The 16,592-nt window shown below is 33.8% G+C and overlaps 1 protein-coding gene across 1 annotated transcript in view; it reads left to right on the top strand.

Annotated features, from left to right (window-relative positions):
- Positions 1–15,714, top strand: part of LOC123691200 (mitogen-activated protein kinase 1) — a 56,783-nt gene extending 41,069 nt beyond the window's left edge. The window contains exons 7-8 of the mRNA XM_045635485.1: positions 6,465–6,653; positions 12,486–15,714. Coding sequence (XP_045491441.1) covers positions 6,465–6,653; positions 12,486–12,602 — 306 coding nt within the window. The 3' untranslated portion in view covers positions 12,603–15,714. The remainder of the gene's footprint in view (positions 1–6,464; positions 6,654–12,485) is intronic.
- The last annotated feature ends 878 nt before the right edge of the window (positions 15,715–16,592 follow it).

Raw genomic sequence — 16,592 nt, 5'->3', positions numbered from 1 at the left:
ATTATTATTATCGTACAAATACGTCATCTCTTCAACGAGCTGTAATATTTTTATTTATACATAGTTATGTATTATGTATCATGTATGATATGTATGTATGTAAGTATATATGTGTATGTATGTGTATTTATAGCATGTATTTATAGATATTGTTTTTACTTATTTATTTATTATTAGGTATCTATTTTTATATATATACGTATATAATATGTATATGTACATATTTTTTTTTTTTCTCCTTTTAAATCAAACACCACCCATCTAATTTTAATTAACGTATCACTTAACATCTTGTAATGACCCACAGATTAGGTATTAGTAGGAATACCCGTCCACCGTGCTCGCCAGTGCTTGCCATACGCAGACATGCCGTGGGAACGCTCAGTTCAAATCGCGACGGACGGCGACATGCGCTTGTCGTCTGCCGATGCTTGTGAAGCAGACATGCCGTGGGAACCCACCTTTATTCTAAGATAGATAGATATATACCTACTCGTATGACTACGTGAATTAAATACACATTTCTCTGGATATTTTATAAGAAATATTCAATGTACTCGAGCGTAGAATGTAGTTTATGAATCAGTATCTCTTTCCTTTTCTTTACATGAATAATAATTATTATTATTTCTTCAGAAATTATTTCATGTGGATTATGGACGACCCGGACGAGTTAACTTAAGACTCGGTTGGAATGCGACTAATATGTCGCATTCGAACCGAGTCGAGTTGTAATATTTTTTCCTTAAAAATATTACAACCCAAAGTTAGTGATACTGGTACTTACTTAGTGTGAATTACATTCCATTATTTTATTTATTTTGGAAAGGTCCTTAAAATATTACATTTTAAATAACGTTATCTTCTCAGGTCTCAAGTTAATTCGTACAGATAGTAATGTGACGGGCAGGTCTGATATTTCCTATTTACAATGACTTAAGAATTATAAAGCTCTTTCATTTGATTTCAATCACATATACGTGGGTCCGATATAGTAACCCGTAAATTAATTCAAAAGTTAAGCATGTAAAGGTGCCTTAGAGGTTCGGACCTTAAATATTTAGTATTCAATATATATCGCTCCGCTCCCAAAGTTTGTTATTCAGGCGATGTTTCCCTTGTGTTTTGTTAATAAACGGGTTTATAGAAACTTCACAATAAATTATGCTAAGGTGAAACAGAGGCCATATTAACGAGGTGTTTTGGGTTACAAGAGTGAAAACAACTGAGCGGACTAAGTGATAACAAAAGTCGCCTTATTTGGTGATATTAGCGATATTAAAATGGAGAAGTTTCAAATCGCTCCCCAATGGTGGTTGAGTTAAATATAATTTAGAATAATTAAGATAGAAGTTGATTGAAATAATTACTTTCCAATCGAACTCTCCTTGAAGACGAGAGAAATGAAATGAAAAAAAATTTAGATATTTCAGTTCAGAGTGTTTACTTTTTCTAGTTTTATATGCTTTACAGTTTTATAAACTATGCAATGTTTGTTATATTTAATTGTCCTCGGAAAACAGAGCGAAAAAAACATTGATGTGCAAGTTTGTCCGTTTGTTTGTAACGCTTTCACATCACCGATACAGCATAACCTATAATCTTGTTATAAAAAAAAAGTTGTACCCAAAATAGCTATGACAAAATTGCTTTAGTCAGCCCAAAACAATCCCCTTGATTTTACCCATATAATCATCATGGAAAAAAGAAATTGTTACGGTGTCCTCTTTCCAAATTACTTTAGGGTTGGGCTATGAGCATTACCATTTATTGCTGCAAGGCAATAAAGAAAATTAGAATACGATAGACTATAGAGCAAACATTTTACCTGAACGCTAGTATACAAAAAAAAAATACAAAAAATTCATATGAAATGCGTTCAACAGTAGCGTCGAAAAGTATTAAAATAACAACGATAGTTCGTGTAAAGTTTATGAAGCAGGAAAGTGATAGTCTCGGTATAACTCGTAGTTTCATACTCAACAGAGTAACTTTGTTTATTTTATGACTCTTACAACCATAATTGGATGATTGAGCATTTTTTGTGTTTTGTTCTATCTTTTTTTTGTACATTATTGTCGTTTTTTATTCCCAATATTTTGCGAAATATTGATTATTCTATATGCTTTATATATAAAATAATATAGTTATTCTCATCAACCTATCAAATGATTAACTAACTTCCAGTTAGGTAATCTATCAAAGTCTGACCTAAAAGCCTTCGCTGATTGGTGGATATAGCGCACTTAAATTAATTACTTTTAGTTACGCCGATTTTCACACAAACCCATCATAATATAAGAGACAAATAGCGCTATATATTACACAGCTCAACAAAAAAACAAATTTTTTTTGTTGCCCTGGATATTTCTACAGATTTATATATTTCAAGTACCCAGTTTGCGAATGTAATCATTAAAATTATTTAATTGGCTCTAGTTTTTTTTTAATTTGGATTTTCATATATAAAAATTTCTTACGGCCCTTCAGAGTACGGGTTACTAACAAGTGTTTATTTTTAGGTGAATTACGTTTTCTGCACATTTATTCGCTCAGACAGAACCCTATTCTATAAAACTGACTGTAGAATATCAGAATAATAAATGGTTTCTGTAAAAAAACATTTTTATGAACAACAATGTTCGGTTTGTATTGAGTTAAAGAAACCCAGTAGCACTTGGTCAGCAAAGTGGATAGGTATACGAAATTCCCTTGATGTTTTTATTAATAGAATTAGACAAAGCAAATACCCGATGGCCCTACAGGACGGGCGTGTCGACAATTGATAAAAAATGAAAATTTAACAAAATTTAATAACTGATACTGAATGTAAATTATGGAGAGATATAGTATTAATTAATTTAAGATTAATTTAAAACACCAAATTATAAAGAAATGGCACAACAGTTGTTTAAAAAACTTCATTATTTTATGAGCAAATACGAGCATAAAGCTACACTTTGCCCACAGTCTCCTGGATAGATATCCAGTAAATCTGCGGAATTTCTGTGAGAAACAGGAAGAACACATCGAAAAAGAAGTAAAAATTATGGAATAATGGTATCAGGGTATATGGGATCGTCACATGATGGCAGATTACTGATGGTCCATAAGAAAACTATTGTCCCAAAATTAACTAAGAAGAGATGCTTATAAAATCTATTTCCTTGTACTATTTCATAAGTTTTAATGATTTTTCTCTATTTTTATATCCATTTGAATTAATTAAATACTAAAACAAAACAATAAGTAAAACTTTGTAATAAATAAATGATGTAAAACAAATATACCTTCTATTTCATGCTGCGTTTTAGAGCCTAGTAAGAAAATTAGGATAAAAAAAAAACTAGAGCCAATCTACCAAAACCATTAATAGTTCTATATATATAATATGCATTAAATTATTCGAAACCACTTTCACATCCAGGGCAACAAAATCATTGTTGACCAGTGTTATCTATGTTTTTAAATATCTGCGAGAAAATTGATTCGCTAAACAATATCCTATTTTATGTAATGTCACGTCTTTAGAAAACGATAAGGAATCATAATTAACGTTCGCCGGTCCTATGTACACACAATTCGATACAGAAACATGTAATTGGGCTTCTGTTTGTTCTCGTATAGAATGTTATTGAAATTTTCGATACAATAGAAATTGTATGTCTTTACTCTTCGGTAATGGGCTCTTTATTGTACATGTATTTTTGATGCTGTAGATATATATTTCGTTATTATTATTGGGTTTTGTAAACGTTAGAGTACCAAACAATCTATTGGGAAATGACAATAAGATGTATGTGCCGGACAAGTACGTTGAGAAGCGTCACAAGCCCCCACTACTCTACGTACCGCAAGCACGAACCAAGCTGCTTGCGAAGTCTCCTCTGGTGCGAGCTCTCCGCGTTCTTAATGACCTCCATGGGAGGGTGGACATATTTACATGCAAGTTGGGTGAATTATCAAAGGTTCTTCTTTATATTATTTGTTATTAATTTATTATTTTTTAGATTGTATTTATTATTGGATTGTATTTTTATTATTGGATTGTGTATATTGTCATTGTTTGTCCATTTAGTAGATTGTAAGTTTATAAGTTTAAGTTTTTAGTATAAGTATTCGTTTTAATATATGTATAAGGATTTTAGTTTTTAGTCAGTACCGCATTGGGTTAATCCTGTAAAGGTAATTGATGTGTGTGTGAATAAATAAATAAATAAATAAATAAATAAATAAATAAAGATCTTCACTCCTTTTTAAAAAACTTGAACGTAATTGAAATTTTGGATGGGGCTTGGTATTTGATCCGTGCCATGGATTTAGATATTAATTTTTAACCTGGGTTAACGTCAAATTTATTCAAAATTAAAATTTTCAACCATATCTACATTATACGAAATAAAGGAAAACAGGTGAATTCAAAACATTAGCATTAGCAAGATACTAAAATAAACTCGCAGTTTCCTAGTTTTATGAAGATCTTGCAGCTGTTACACACAAGGACCCCGCTTGCCATAAGTTTTATCTTTTTACTGCTAACTTTTTCCTTGCAAGTACCTTGTGTCTTCTGCGCTACGTACTCTGAGCCAAATTTTAAAACGACTGTTTCATTAGCTGTTGTTTCGCGAAACTTGCATCCGTAGAGACTTGTATTAAAAATTAAAATATGTGTCATATAGTATGAAGATAGATTGTAAAGACATGTGGTTGTCCAAAGTTGAGGCATATTATGTGGAAATGAATTTGGCATAACTGATACTCTGTTTCGCTTATCGACCGCTGGACGTGGTCACAATCAAGCCACATTGTGAACCAGCGTACGAAATTGGTCTCGTATATTCGTTCACTGTTATACAGTCAGCCGACCATTATTTGCTTTGCTTCTGTGAAAAGTTTTAACGAGCTTTAGTGCGATCGTTTCAGTAAAACTCGGATAAAAGCTATCCGACTAAATAATTTGGGTAATTATTTTAGCACGGCTACAGGATTGTTTAATGCGATTATGAAATGTTGAGATTTTCTCGTTAAGTGAGCTAGCCGTAGTGGAATTGGTTAACATATAATTTTGTCTGTAGTCAAACATCTTATTGAGTTTGTTGGAGCCAGCCATATTTTATGGTGTGTTCTTCCGGCCAGCCTTTTTTGTAGGTATTGTTGTGGTATTGTTACATAACGTTAAATCGAAATAGTATTAGTTATTGAAATACTTCGTCAGAATAGTGTACATACAGTCATATATGACTGAAGTGTCAGTACAGATAAGAAACAGCTAATAAGCACTACAAGTAAAATAAAACCTTGCCACAATTCCGATCCATATACGTTTTTTAATAGGCCGGGTTGTGATTTTAACAAAAATTCATATCAACTACCATGAGAGTATACAATTTTTTACGAATTGTATACAGTTTGTTCGAAAATATTTACACAAAAACATTTCGGCGTACCTTTGAATAGGTACTTATTGTTTTTGTATTGAATAATTTCGACCTAAAATATAGTACCAGTTGCGACACAACCCGAGGGTAGTCTGAAAGTTTATGTTTCTTACAATTGTTTCTCAATCTGGTTGAATTTTCTCAACCGTATATCTTTAGTAACTCTTGCCTTCCTTATTTAAATCAAAATCCTTTTTCTAACTGGTATATTTATATCTTTACAAAGAAAGAATTACAAGAATCTCTTTGAATAACAAAGTAGTTACAAAATAAAATATTTTTTTTAGTCTAAGTTGGGGTTTGTTTAGGAGCGTAAAGTTGGTATATTTGAGGTCGAGAAAATGATGAGCTAATATAAAGTAAAACTTTTGTTAGTTTATTCGCTTACAAATACAAGCGTATATTTCGGAATTTCCAAGTGTAATTTAAACGTTATTTTACTAGATATTAATTTTGCTATACGCTTTCGTTAGAAACTTACCTTATACTTATTTAATCCGTTTTAAAAATTGAAAACTTTAATCCATACTTAATATTATAAATGCGAAAGTCTCTGTCTGTCTGTCTGTTACTCAATCACGCCTTAACTACTGAACCAATTTTCATGAAATTTGGTATAGAGATATTTTGATACCCGAGAAAGGACATAGGATAGGTTTTATCTCGGGAATCCCACGGGAACGGGAAATATGCGGGTTTTTCTTTGAGTGCGCGGGCGATGACGCGGGTGGAAAGCTAAAAAAAGGAAAAGATAGCTTATACAATGAAATGTTTAATTTAGCTTTAATTTGAATAATTTTATTGTAACTGGTCAACAAAAAGAATCGACGTGCCTTTCTCCTCAATCATTGAGACAAATGCATATCTACACCAGATATATTTTTTAAGTAATATTTTATAATTTATATTGTACATTTTTGTGTTATATTACCATTATAACGTTCCAGAAACCTTGCAAAACTTCCCCTCGAAGCTTTTTCGTCATAACCAATGACGTCATAATTTACGAAATTGGACTTCCCACAGGCGCGGGGCTACCTCGAGTCGTTGCCGTACAAACCGCGTGTGCCCTGGGTCCAGTTGTTCCCGAACGCGGAGCCGCGGGCGTTGGACCTGTTGGACAAGATGCTGACGTTCAACCCGCACAAGCGGATCACGGTGGAAGATGCCCTTGCACACCCGTACCTTGAGCAGTACTACGATCCGCATGATGAGGTAATTTGAGGTTATAAACCCGTGTGCCCTGGATCCAGCTGTTCGCGAACACAGAGCCGCGAGCGTTAGACCTGCTGGACAACATGCTAAACGGCGTGTACCATTAGGTGCAGTGATTCTGGCGAATTACAACCATACAGTTCTTTTCAAACTTAATGGCGGTTCGGAAGTTAGCTGCGAATGCACGTGCGCGCAGGTGTCCTTTAACGTACCGCTGATATCTAAAATTGTTATCTGAGCATCGATTCGTACGATTTCCCGAGCCGCCATTAAGATTGAATCGTACTGTACCAATACTCTGGTCTACAGAATACAGTAGTCGGTAAGAAACAGACATCGCATAAGCGTCCGGCTTCTTCTCCGAGGGCCGTGGGTATGCGACATTTCTCCATTATATATAGGTGTAGCTGTTCCCGAACGCGTCCAGTACTACGATCTGTAATCTACGGTAATTTGGTCGGATTATATAACTAAAATGTTTTCAGTTATAGATACGTTGTACATTCTCCAGAATGGCATTACGAATGTCAGGTAATTGCCCGGCTTGTGTACGAACAGGACCGAGCGAGATGTTCTGTTTTATGAGTTGTAGAGAAAATTAAGTAATGAATTAAATTATTACAATGGTAAATAAAACGAAGTATATAGATAGCAATTCATCGTTATTTTCTATAATGACTCTCCAGATTGTCTGGAATAAATCCGTGTGCGCAACTCGTACAAAACTATTGTTAAATTACAGCCCGATCTAATGAAAGCGCGATAAAAACTCGCTCACAAAGCTTGAAAAGTGAGCTGGCCCGTTCATTCAGGTCACAAATAGAGTTTCCAGTTCATTTTTCAGATAACATTTTTTGTCTTTTTGGAACACGGAGCGTAATGAAGCGTGTAATGGCGATTTTGTTGCAATAGTCAAGGACTGTACTATAGGGAAAGAACTATTTGAATGTACAGATTTATAAACGTGTCTTTGTACTAATCCTTACTAATATTATAAATGCGAAAGTAACTCTGTCTGTCTGTCTGTTACTCAATCACGCCTAAACTACTGAACCAATTTGCATGAAATTTGGTATGGAGATATTTTGATACCCGAGAAAGGACATAGGCTACCTTTTATTGCGAAATATGTACCACGGGCGAAGCCGGGGCGGACCTCTAGTAAACTATAAACATTTCTGATATAAAATGACATAATAAACTATGTAAGATTTCTACTTAATTAAGCCCTAATTTATTAAAAACATTTCAAAGAATAACAGGTATTAAAAAGGTGGTTTTATAAAATCTCAGAAATGAAATGCTAATTTAGAACACACAATGAATTAGATTATACGGTTTCGGAGACCTTTGATATAATCCAGCACAATTATCCATGTATCTCGGCAATTTAACGCCGCGTTACAAATTGTTTCTATTTGTTTATTCAAGGGGTGTCGTTTGTTCCTTTACACGTAATGCTTTAGAAAATTTTATAAACAGCGTTTCATGAAATATGTAGGTGCGTGCGAACCAAGTTTTGATTGCAAAAAAGTTTAAAACACTTATACTCTCCATAGTTGAATATAATTTTTTTGAGATGTTATTTATTATATAGTATTTATTGATTTGAATGTTTTAATACTACCTATCCGTAGAGTCATCACTCATCAATAATCGTTTACCTACTGAAGTTTCTTTTACATTCTTTGTTTTTTCATTGAAAACATGATTAATTTTATATAAATAGTTTTTTAACCTAAACGCTATACACATAAAGCTTAAGACTATATGCATAATACAAATTCAGTACTACTCTTTGAAGGGCCAAATCCAGCTCTGACGTCAGCGTAAAAGTAAACAAGTGAGACTCTCTACTCGACATGTTTGCAATCTTTTATCCCCACTGAATACTTGATACCCGCTACTTACTTAGAAAATAAATAGAGATTACCCCATTTGAGCACAATGAAGCATTCGCTATGAACGCTTTTCGGGTCGCGTTTCGTATGTTGATATTGAAAGGAACGAACTTTGCCTTATTTTCTGAAACTGTGTTATCGTATTTTTCTCTTATCTTTTCGTACTAGTAATCTGGTACAGGCAATTTGATTTTTTTTTTAATATATCTGAGTTTTACTATAGTATTTTAATTACCGTTTACATAAATGTAATAGATAGCAATTGGATTATAAACCATCGACACAGACATAACAGTATAAAAATAAAAGAAAAATAAATATTTCAGAAACTTTAACAAACATAATCGTATAAGTTTCCAAGAACGAACGCTTTGAATTTGTTTTTGCCCAAAGTCTACAATTAACTCAAAGTAAACGAATAATCAAACTTTAATTAAACTAATATCAAGATAAAATAACATTACTCAAATTACGTTAATAGAATACCACCATTATTATAATCCAAAACGAAAACAACCTTCAGCACCAGGCATGTTTCGATGTTACGATCTCATTTTCGCCTGAAGCCACTACGAGATGAAACAAACTCAAAGGCAAGGCTATAACTTTTATGGTGTATTTTCACGTTCGTGCGAGTAGCTAGGCGAATAACGAACACAATATTATGTAAACAGTGAAAACTATTCGTCTTGAGATTCGCGTATTCGTGGTAAGAGCGGTTTTTCGAAAGAAATCAAAGGGAAACGATTGTGTGAATATTCGACGACATTCGTATACGGATGTTTCGTCGAGTCACACGAATGTAAGCATGCACCATTAGAGATTCTATTTTGCATCACCTACGTGGATAAAACCCGAGTGTCGGCAAAAGAAATTTCAATAGTTTTTCTCGTATTTCAGCTACATTTTGTATGCACTTAACATGATGTATTGTTCAGCCAATCAAAATCAAATATTTAACAAGCGACGAGTATTTTAAAGTACGCTGGCAAGTGCTTGTGTGAAAATTATATGTGGTTATCCTTTTATTCCATAAATATGAAAAAGTGCGAATGTTTCTATGTCTGCTGACTGTAGTAGAAATAGCCCAATACACAGTCTGATAGGTATGTAGATTTTCTAGTCCCTGAAATAACAAAAGGCTAATTTTTACCCGAACCACACGAGCGTAATTGTGAACTGAAGCAAGCGTTTTTCTTGTTATTTTTCTTACTAGTACATCTTTCTCATTATATCTACATATTAAAAATTCGTTGATATATTTTTTGGTTTAAATTTCAATGAAAAATGTCGCTCAACAAGGTCAAGTCTTTCGCTCGTGTATTTTAAGAGTAATTTTATAACTCATAAATAATTTCGTTGAAATTAATTTGAAATTATGACGGCGCGCGACGTTCTAAAAATTGAGCGCCTTGTGCAAGAAATTTAATACCAAGTCACTCTGAAATTAATGTTGGTAATGTTTTAATGGGCAGTGACGGTTTTGCGAGTTGCTTGATGAGATGTGACCCGTGCGCGTGACGTGCCGAATCGCCGGGGTCACGACACACGCCCCCTGTGACGTTTATACCGCATAAGCTATATATTTGCCCTCGTCTCACTTTTCATCTGTTTTAACGTGTTGATAGTTAAAAGGTGGTGGAAATACGTTTCCTTATGGGGATTTTCTTCGATGATTGGTTTATAACAGCATCTGCCAACGAATTTAATATCACAAGTTTACTTTGCCGTCTTGTTTCCCTTGCCTGGCAAAAGGTTGCCGACTGCTGATTTATGAAATCTAGGTTCTTGTACAAACCATAAAACCGGTCGGAAAATTTAGGTTCCAAAGGATTTTATTTTTAGTTTTATGTCATCGTCGTTCACTCAATATTTATGAGTTGCGAATCAGTTTATCGGACAATCTTTTTCGTAATGTAATATGGAAAATTTCCTTTACCCTGTCAAGAAAAGCAAATGAGATAAGCAAGGGTCTTCTACACGGAGCCTCACTCGAGGCACACAATAGCATTTAAAATTCCGTTTCAAGTGTGTCTTGGACCTGTGAGTATAGCGTTATTGGCAATTGCAAATCGAATTCGGTAAAATACATAGGTACAATGTTCTAATTTGTTTACAGAAATTATGTCACGGATCAAGTGTTTCCCAGTAATTCAATGCTGATAGCATTACAATATCAGATAATGTCACAATGTGACGAATGATAAACCCATTATTCGCGTAATGCTCACGTTAATTAATTAGTGTATACGTGTTGTGTTCACGGCGGTGTAATTCAATTAAGCTAGGCTTTTCACCTCGGTCTGTTTCGTTGCGATGCGTCTTACAGTGCCGCATTACTTGGGCCGAATTATCAAGAACAAAATACAATAGGTTCATACATTTTCGCTATGGGAGATGGATCATGATGGATAATTATAAGACAGAAAGATAACAAATAAGCAGACTCATTGTCGATACCATAATATAGATAACAGAGTATATAACCACAGTATGTGAACTGAAAGGACAGGAAAATACGCTATAAACTGAACAACCGTTTTCTGTTTTGAGATTGAGCTGCTGCACGTTAAAAGTCCTTTCAGTTGGTGGTTGATACAAAAAACCTCAATCTGTTAGCTCGTCACATATTTACGTGTGACATTAGGGGACCCACCTCACTAAATTTATTACGTTTTCTGATTCATAACTATCACTACATAGTATAAAACTAAATAGCTTTCTCTGTCCCTATGTCCCTATGTATACTTAAATTTTTAAAACAACGCAATAGGAAGGTTTTAGTATATAAATGTTTTAGGTTAAGACAAAGCGGTCGAAGCCGCAGGCGGAAAGCTAGTTCATGTAAATCTTCATTTATATAGAAAGCCACTTTGAAGAAACCAAACTGATGTTGAATTAAAAGTTCGCGCTCTCACATGAAACTTTTCTCATTATTCATGTTCTAACAACTATTAGCTAAATCAAAATTCGGGAAAGTTCTTAGATTAAGATGAAAAACAAAATTTAAAGCTCAGAAAAAGCGAATTCCCTTTTTAAACACAATATAAGCTTTGTCATGAGTCTTTCTGCGAATTGAACGTCTTTGATAAATTCTCATCAATTGCAATGGACCGGATCGTCCCTAGAAAAAAAAATACTTTTTTACTTCCAATTCTTGGAATTGCCCTGGTTTTTAGAATCTGTGCTTACCCAACGTTTCTTTCATGATTCAACATAATTAAATAACAAAGAAATATTCAGAAAAACCTTTTTTCTGCTTATTTAATTTCACGCACGATATATTTGTCTAAACGAAATATAAATTTCATAAAAAAATACAGCAAGTAATTTATATTTTATATGAAGAATAAAGTAAACTAACAAAGAGAAAATTAATTGAAAACAACGAATTCCACAGAGAGCTGACCTAGCAAAGCAATCTAATGAAAGTAGCGGTCATGTGTTCTATTTGTTTAATTATTTATTTAACAACTACCCTCAATTGCCATAAATTTAAATCATGTTTGTTGTATGTGCTGTAATTGAGTTATTACAAGGCTGTATTAATTAATTATTTATGTTTTAAGCTCGTTTATTGTTAATTGTACATTAATATTTTATTATTAGTTAAATGAGTTAATTATTAGCTGGTGTGACGATCATTATGAATGTTGGATTAAGAGATCATTACAATGCACGTTAATGAATAATATGCTTTCGTTAAGTGAGAATAAATTACTGAAATACATAAGCAAAAAGCAAATACGAATCAGTTCTTATTTCTGTGACCAGTGTACACTGACATTCAAACTGACGGATAAAAAGGAAAAGTTGCAATAATCATAAAGACCGCAAATTATAATTTATCCATTGTCTTCTTATTAAAATCGTATGATTTAGATGTAGTAATATAATGTTTTGTGGATTCTAATTTTCTTATTATTTCCAGCCCGTAGCTGAAGAGCCGTTCAGGTTCACGATGGAGCTGGACGATCTACCAAAGGAAACCCTCAAGAGCCTCATCTTCGAAGAGACCCTGCTATTCTACCAGACGATGAACTCGTAAGCTGCCCGCCCGAAGCGGGCACATGCAAGCTACCACCACGATTTTATTGGCAAACGTCGCAAATACGTATAATTCATTGACGGAAAACAACAGCTAGACTCACAATCGCCTATTGAAAGGTCGTCAATAAATGTTTACGTAGTGCATTCATTGAAATCAACACCTTATTTCGTTGCAATAATGTTCAAAGTCTATTAGTATCGCTCTTTAAAAACTCTGCCTATTACACGCGTAGGCAGAGTTTTGCTTCTATCAATTTTTGGGCGTGATTGTGAGTCTAGTTTTTGTTGTACGTCGAAGGTATAATACAATGACGCGTTCGGGCTTAGTGTTGTTGTAGCTGCATTTGTCGATATCTTCGTCTTATCAGTCGATAATCGTGTTCGATTATTCAATATTTCGTGTGTCCACTCGCGTGGCGTTGCGTCGTTCTAGCTTGCATGCAAACATTGTCTTCGACGTTTTTGTTACTGCATGCCTATTATTCCGATTTCTAGTTCTATAGATGGTGACATCATGTGTGAGATTAATGCAATAAGTTGAATAATCTGGTGATGTATGATATACGGATGCTGTATGACAAGGTTGTTTTGGCGCCAATACGAAGCGGAAGGAACGTCGCCATATTGTTATGTCACTTTATTGACAGCCAGTGTTACTGTTTTGGCAGTAATATATAGCTTCTCTTTATTGCACCAAGGACGTTTATATTGTAGTTTAATATTATAGAAAAGTGCATTATTTTTAAACGTGACACTGGCAGATTTGTAACTGTATTGCCAACGTCATAATATGTTTTGTTTCCAATTAAATAATGATGATATATTTGAAAATCTATCAAAAAAAAATCTGTGAGATTTTTCATTAGTGAAAAATGTGTCTCTTATCTCACTGATGAAATTCTTATTCCTTTTGTAAGTTATGATGAAGATTGTATGCATTCGCCAAAATAACCTTGTCATATAATGGCAGTTGAGATGCCTCGGTATCCCCATCACATTCGAGAGAACCGCCGATGTCGGCTTACACGTATTATTTAGTATTGCAACTCCAAATGGGGCTGTTTATAAATTATGATTTTATATATTTACATCATTCATCATTAGATATCCAATTTGATTTGACTAGTTACGATTATTTAATATAAATTCATTATTTTTAGGTTCCACATAATATTTAAGCATAAATGATATCAGATCATTGTCGAATTTTCAATCACCAATCTTTATTAGTTTCTTAACGAAATAGAAAATTGACTGAAATATCATTCAGTTTTAACGTAGGTATTATTAAAGTGTAGAAGAAATATAGATAGGAATTTTTCTGAAATTTATCAAAGTTAATACCTAGTCGTACGTTAGCGATACGAGTGACGAAGTGCGTTTTGCAGTATTACACCGGGACGGGATGGAAATGTATTGGAATGTATCGGGGTTATATACGATTCATGAAATGGAGAATTTCTAGGAAATGTGAGACTCGGATCAACGGAGATCTGTATTGGAGCAACGAGACGAGAAATGGAAAGTTGTAAATAGGTATATTATATATATTTTTCATTTCGAACTATTGTCTTTCAAAGTGTCACTATAACGTTTGATGCACTAGTTCACGGATTGTAATGACGGTTCGGGAGGTTAAGTGTTCGTTAAAAAACTTGTATAGCAAACTCGTCTTCCCCGCCGCGTACGTTTGCGCACAATATGAATTTAGACTAATCGATTCATATCAATTTTAATTGTACATTTTATGATGCGTCGTCTTACTATACCGATGTGCGGTCGTCACAAGTTTTTCAACGAACGACTTTGTCGGCGGCGGGTACAGTGGGCGTGATTCGTCAAAATATACCTTATTTACTCAGACACATGTGCCAATTTTGCAATAACCGAGTTGAAAATTACCTCGAAAATATTTGTTCAAAGTGCACGCTTGTCGCAGACAGTAGAAGTAATATTAGATTTGTATTTCGTTGTTAGAGATTAGATTGGAAAATACTCAAAAATTATAGAGGAAGACGACGCGATGCTTATCTGCGATCGCCAAATATCAGGAAGAGAGAAAAGCATTTAGCTAAGGGAAAACGTTATAGAAATTTCTGTTGACGAATCACTATTCGATTTATCGGGAATTGTACGTATTGTAATATATCTGTACCCAATGTGAAAAAGAAACGATCAGCCTACACGTCGGCCATTTTGGACATGGGAATGTTTACTAAGATTGAAAGTTGTCTGTTGAAATTAGGGAGCATTAGGTATCGTCGGTTTTAAGAGATAGTTCTTTGATATTGTCAAATGTTTAACTTTTGTCTTATGCCCTTCAGGGGATTAAATGTTGTGATTTCGATTACGATTCTAGCTTTGTGAAACGTGAGTCTGCGGTCGCATTTTGAAGCATTTTATGCTTAAGTTTTAAATGAAAATTAACAATAGTATAGTCTTTACTGATTCATGGTACAAGAATTGTCTTTAATTAAACGTTACGTCGAAAGTGTGACGCGGTTTGTGCGTTGATTTTTTGCATTAATACATGTGTCGGTGAAGGAAGCCGGTTTACTCATTCTGTTATTAAGTGTGTCCTTTTTCAATGAGATATAATAATTGACGCCAGTTTTTAATTTGTTGATATTCATGTTTCAATATTGTGCCGTTATAAAATGCCGTAATACTTATACAATAAACTTGCTTCATACAGATGTAATATCAACTGTATTTTTAGATATTAATCAATTTTATTATCTATATAAAAGACATTTTTTGTGGCATAATAGTAGTTGTATTACATACTTACATCTTTATTGTGGTTGTCATTCTTGTTCGTCATTGACTGCTGTCGAGTTTAACTTGTTAAATATTTGTATCGTAATTTAAATTATTTTTAAAAATAACTACGTTATAGGATTAGTGAAAATAAGAATTTTTCCCGTTTCATAGTTACTCTCAATGCGTGAATAATTTACGAACAGTTAATGACTACAGATTTCACGTATTTATTGTTAAAATATGAGTGTTGCCATATTTTCTTAAGTCATTATGTACAAATTGGATATTGTAAGATCATTTGTTATCTGTCAACAGTTGAATATTACGAAAATAAAATTTAAACAAAATGAATGTGTTTTATTATTTCGCCTGTGTTTGTAGCGTAGCGTGGTTATAAATTGGGGACGAGAGAGGACGTAAATTCATTATTTGAAATAAATTGCTGGTCGTTTGTGATACAAATGGAAGTAGTGAGCACGCATCGATTGTCGGAACTTTCAATACGTTTGGACAAACATTAGTTGGAACTTGGAACGTGCGCTCGTGTAGTTGCTCATTGTAGTGTGAAAACTAGGCATACCTACTACAATTTTTAAACATAATGTTTATTGTTTATACACGTTATATAGCAAATGGGATTGGAAAACTGTCGAACGGATGAATAAATAATGTTTTTCTGTATGTACGTTTGACTGAATATCATTGCGTAGGAACCTCTGAAAGAATATTACTTTCCCACCGCGGCATCATCCGCATGCCTTTGTCACAAATTTCATCCAAATCGACTCAGTGGTTCATCATGATAGAAGTGGATATTATTCATGTTTTGATATGAAAAATATAACGGATACATTAAAAATCTTGACTCTAAATTTCTAACTATTAAAGAGGTCTTCAAATTTATAACTATCTTCTAATATATATAAATCTCGTGTCACAATGTTTGTCCTCAATGGACTCCTAAACCACTTAACCGATTATAATAAAATTCGCACACCATGTGCAGTTCGATCCAACTTGAGAGATAGTATAGTTTAAAGCACAAAGCGGGCGAAGCCGCGGGCGGAAAGCTAGTATTAATAAATATTTTCATAAGGTAGATCTACAAGATCCTGCTACACTTATAAGGTAAGTTAATGTACTTGAACAGATCTTGAACTACCTTACTAGGGTATACCTAAGAGATTTAAATTGGAACTATATTTACCTGCTGTATGGAACACAC

The sequence above is a fragment of the Colias croceus genome, chromosome 4 (assembly GCF_905220415.1).
Source record: "Colias croceus chromosome 4, ilColCroc2.1".
In the NCBI taxonomy this organism is placed as follows: Eukaryota; Metazoa; Arthropoda; class Insecta; order Lepidoptera; family Pieridae; genus Colias; species Colias croceus.
Note: the sequence above shows the minus strand (reverse complement) of the source record. Positions and strands in the feature narration are given on the sequence as shown.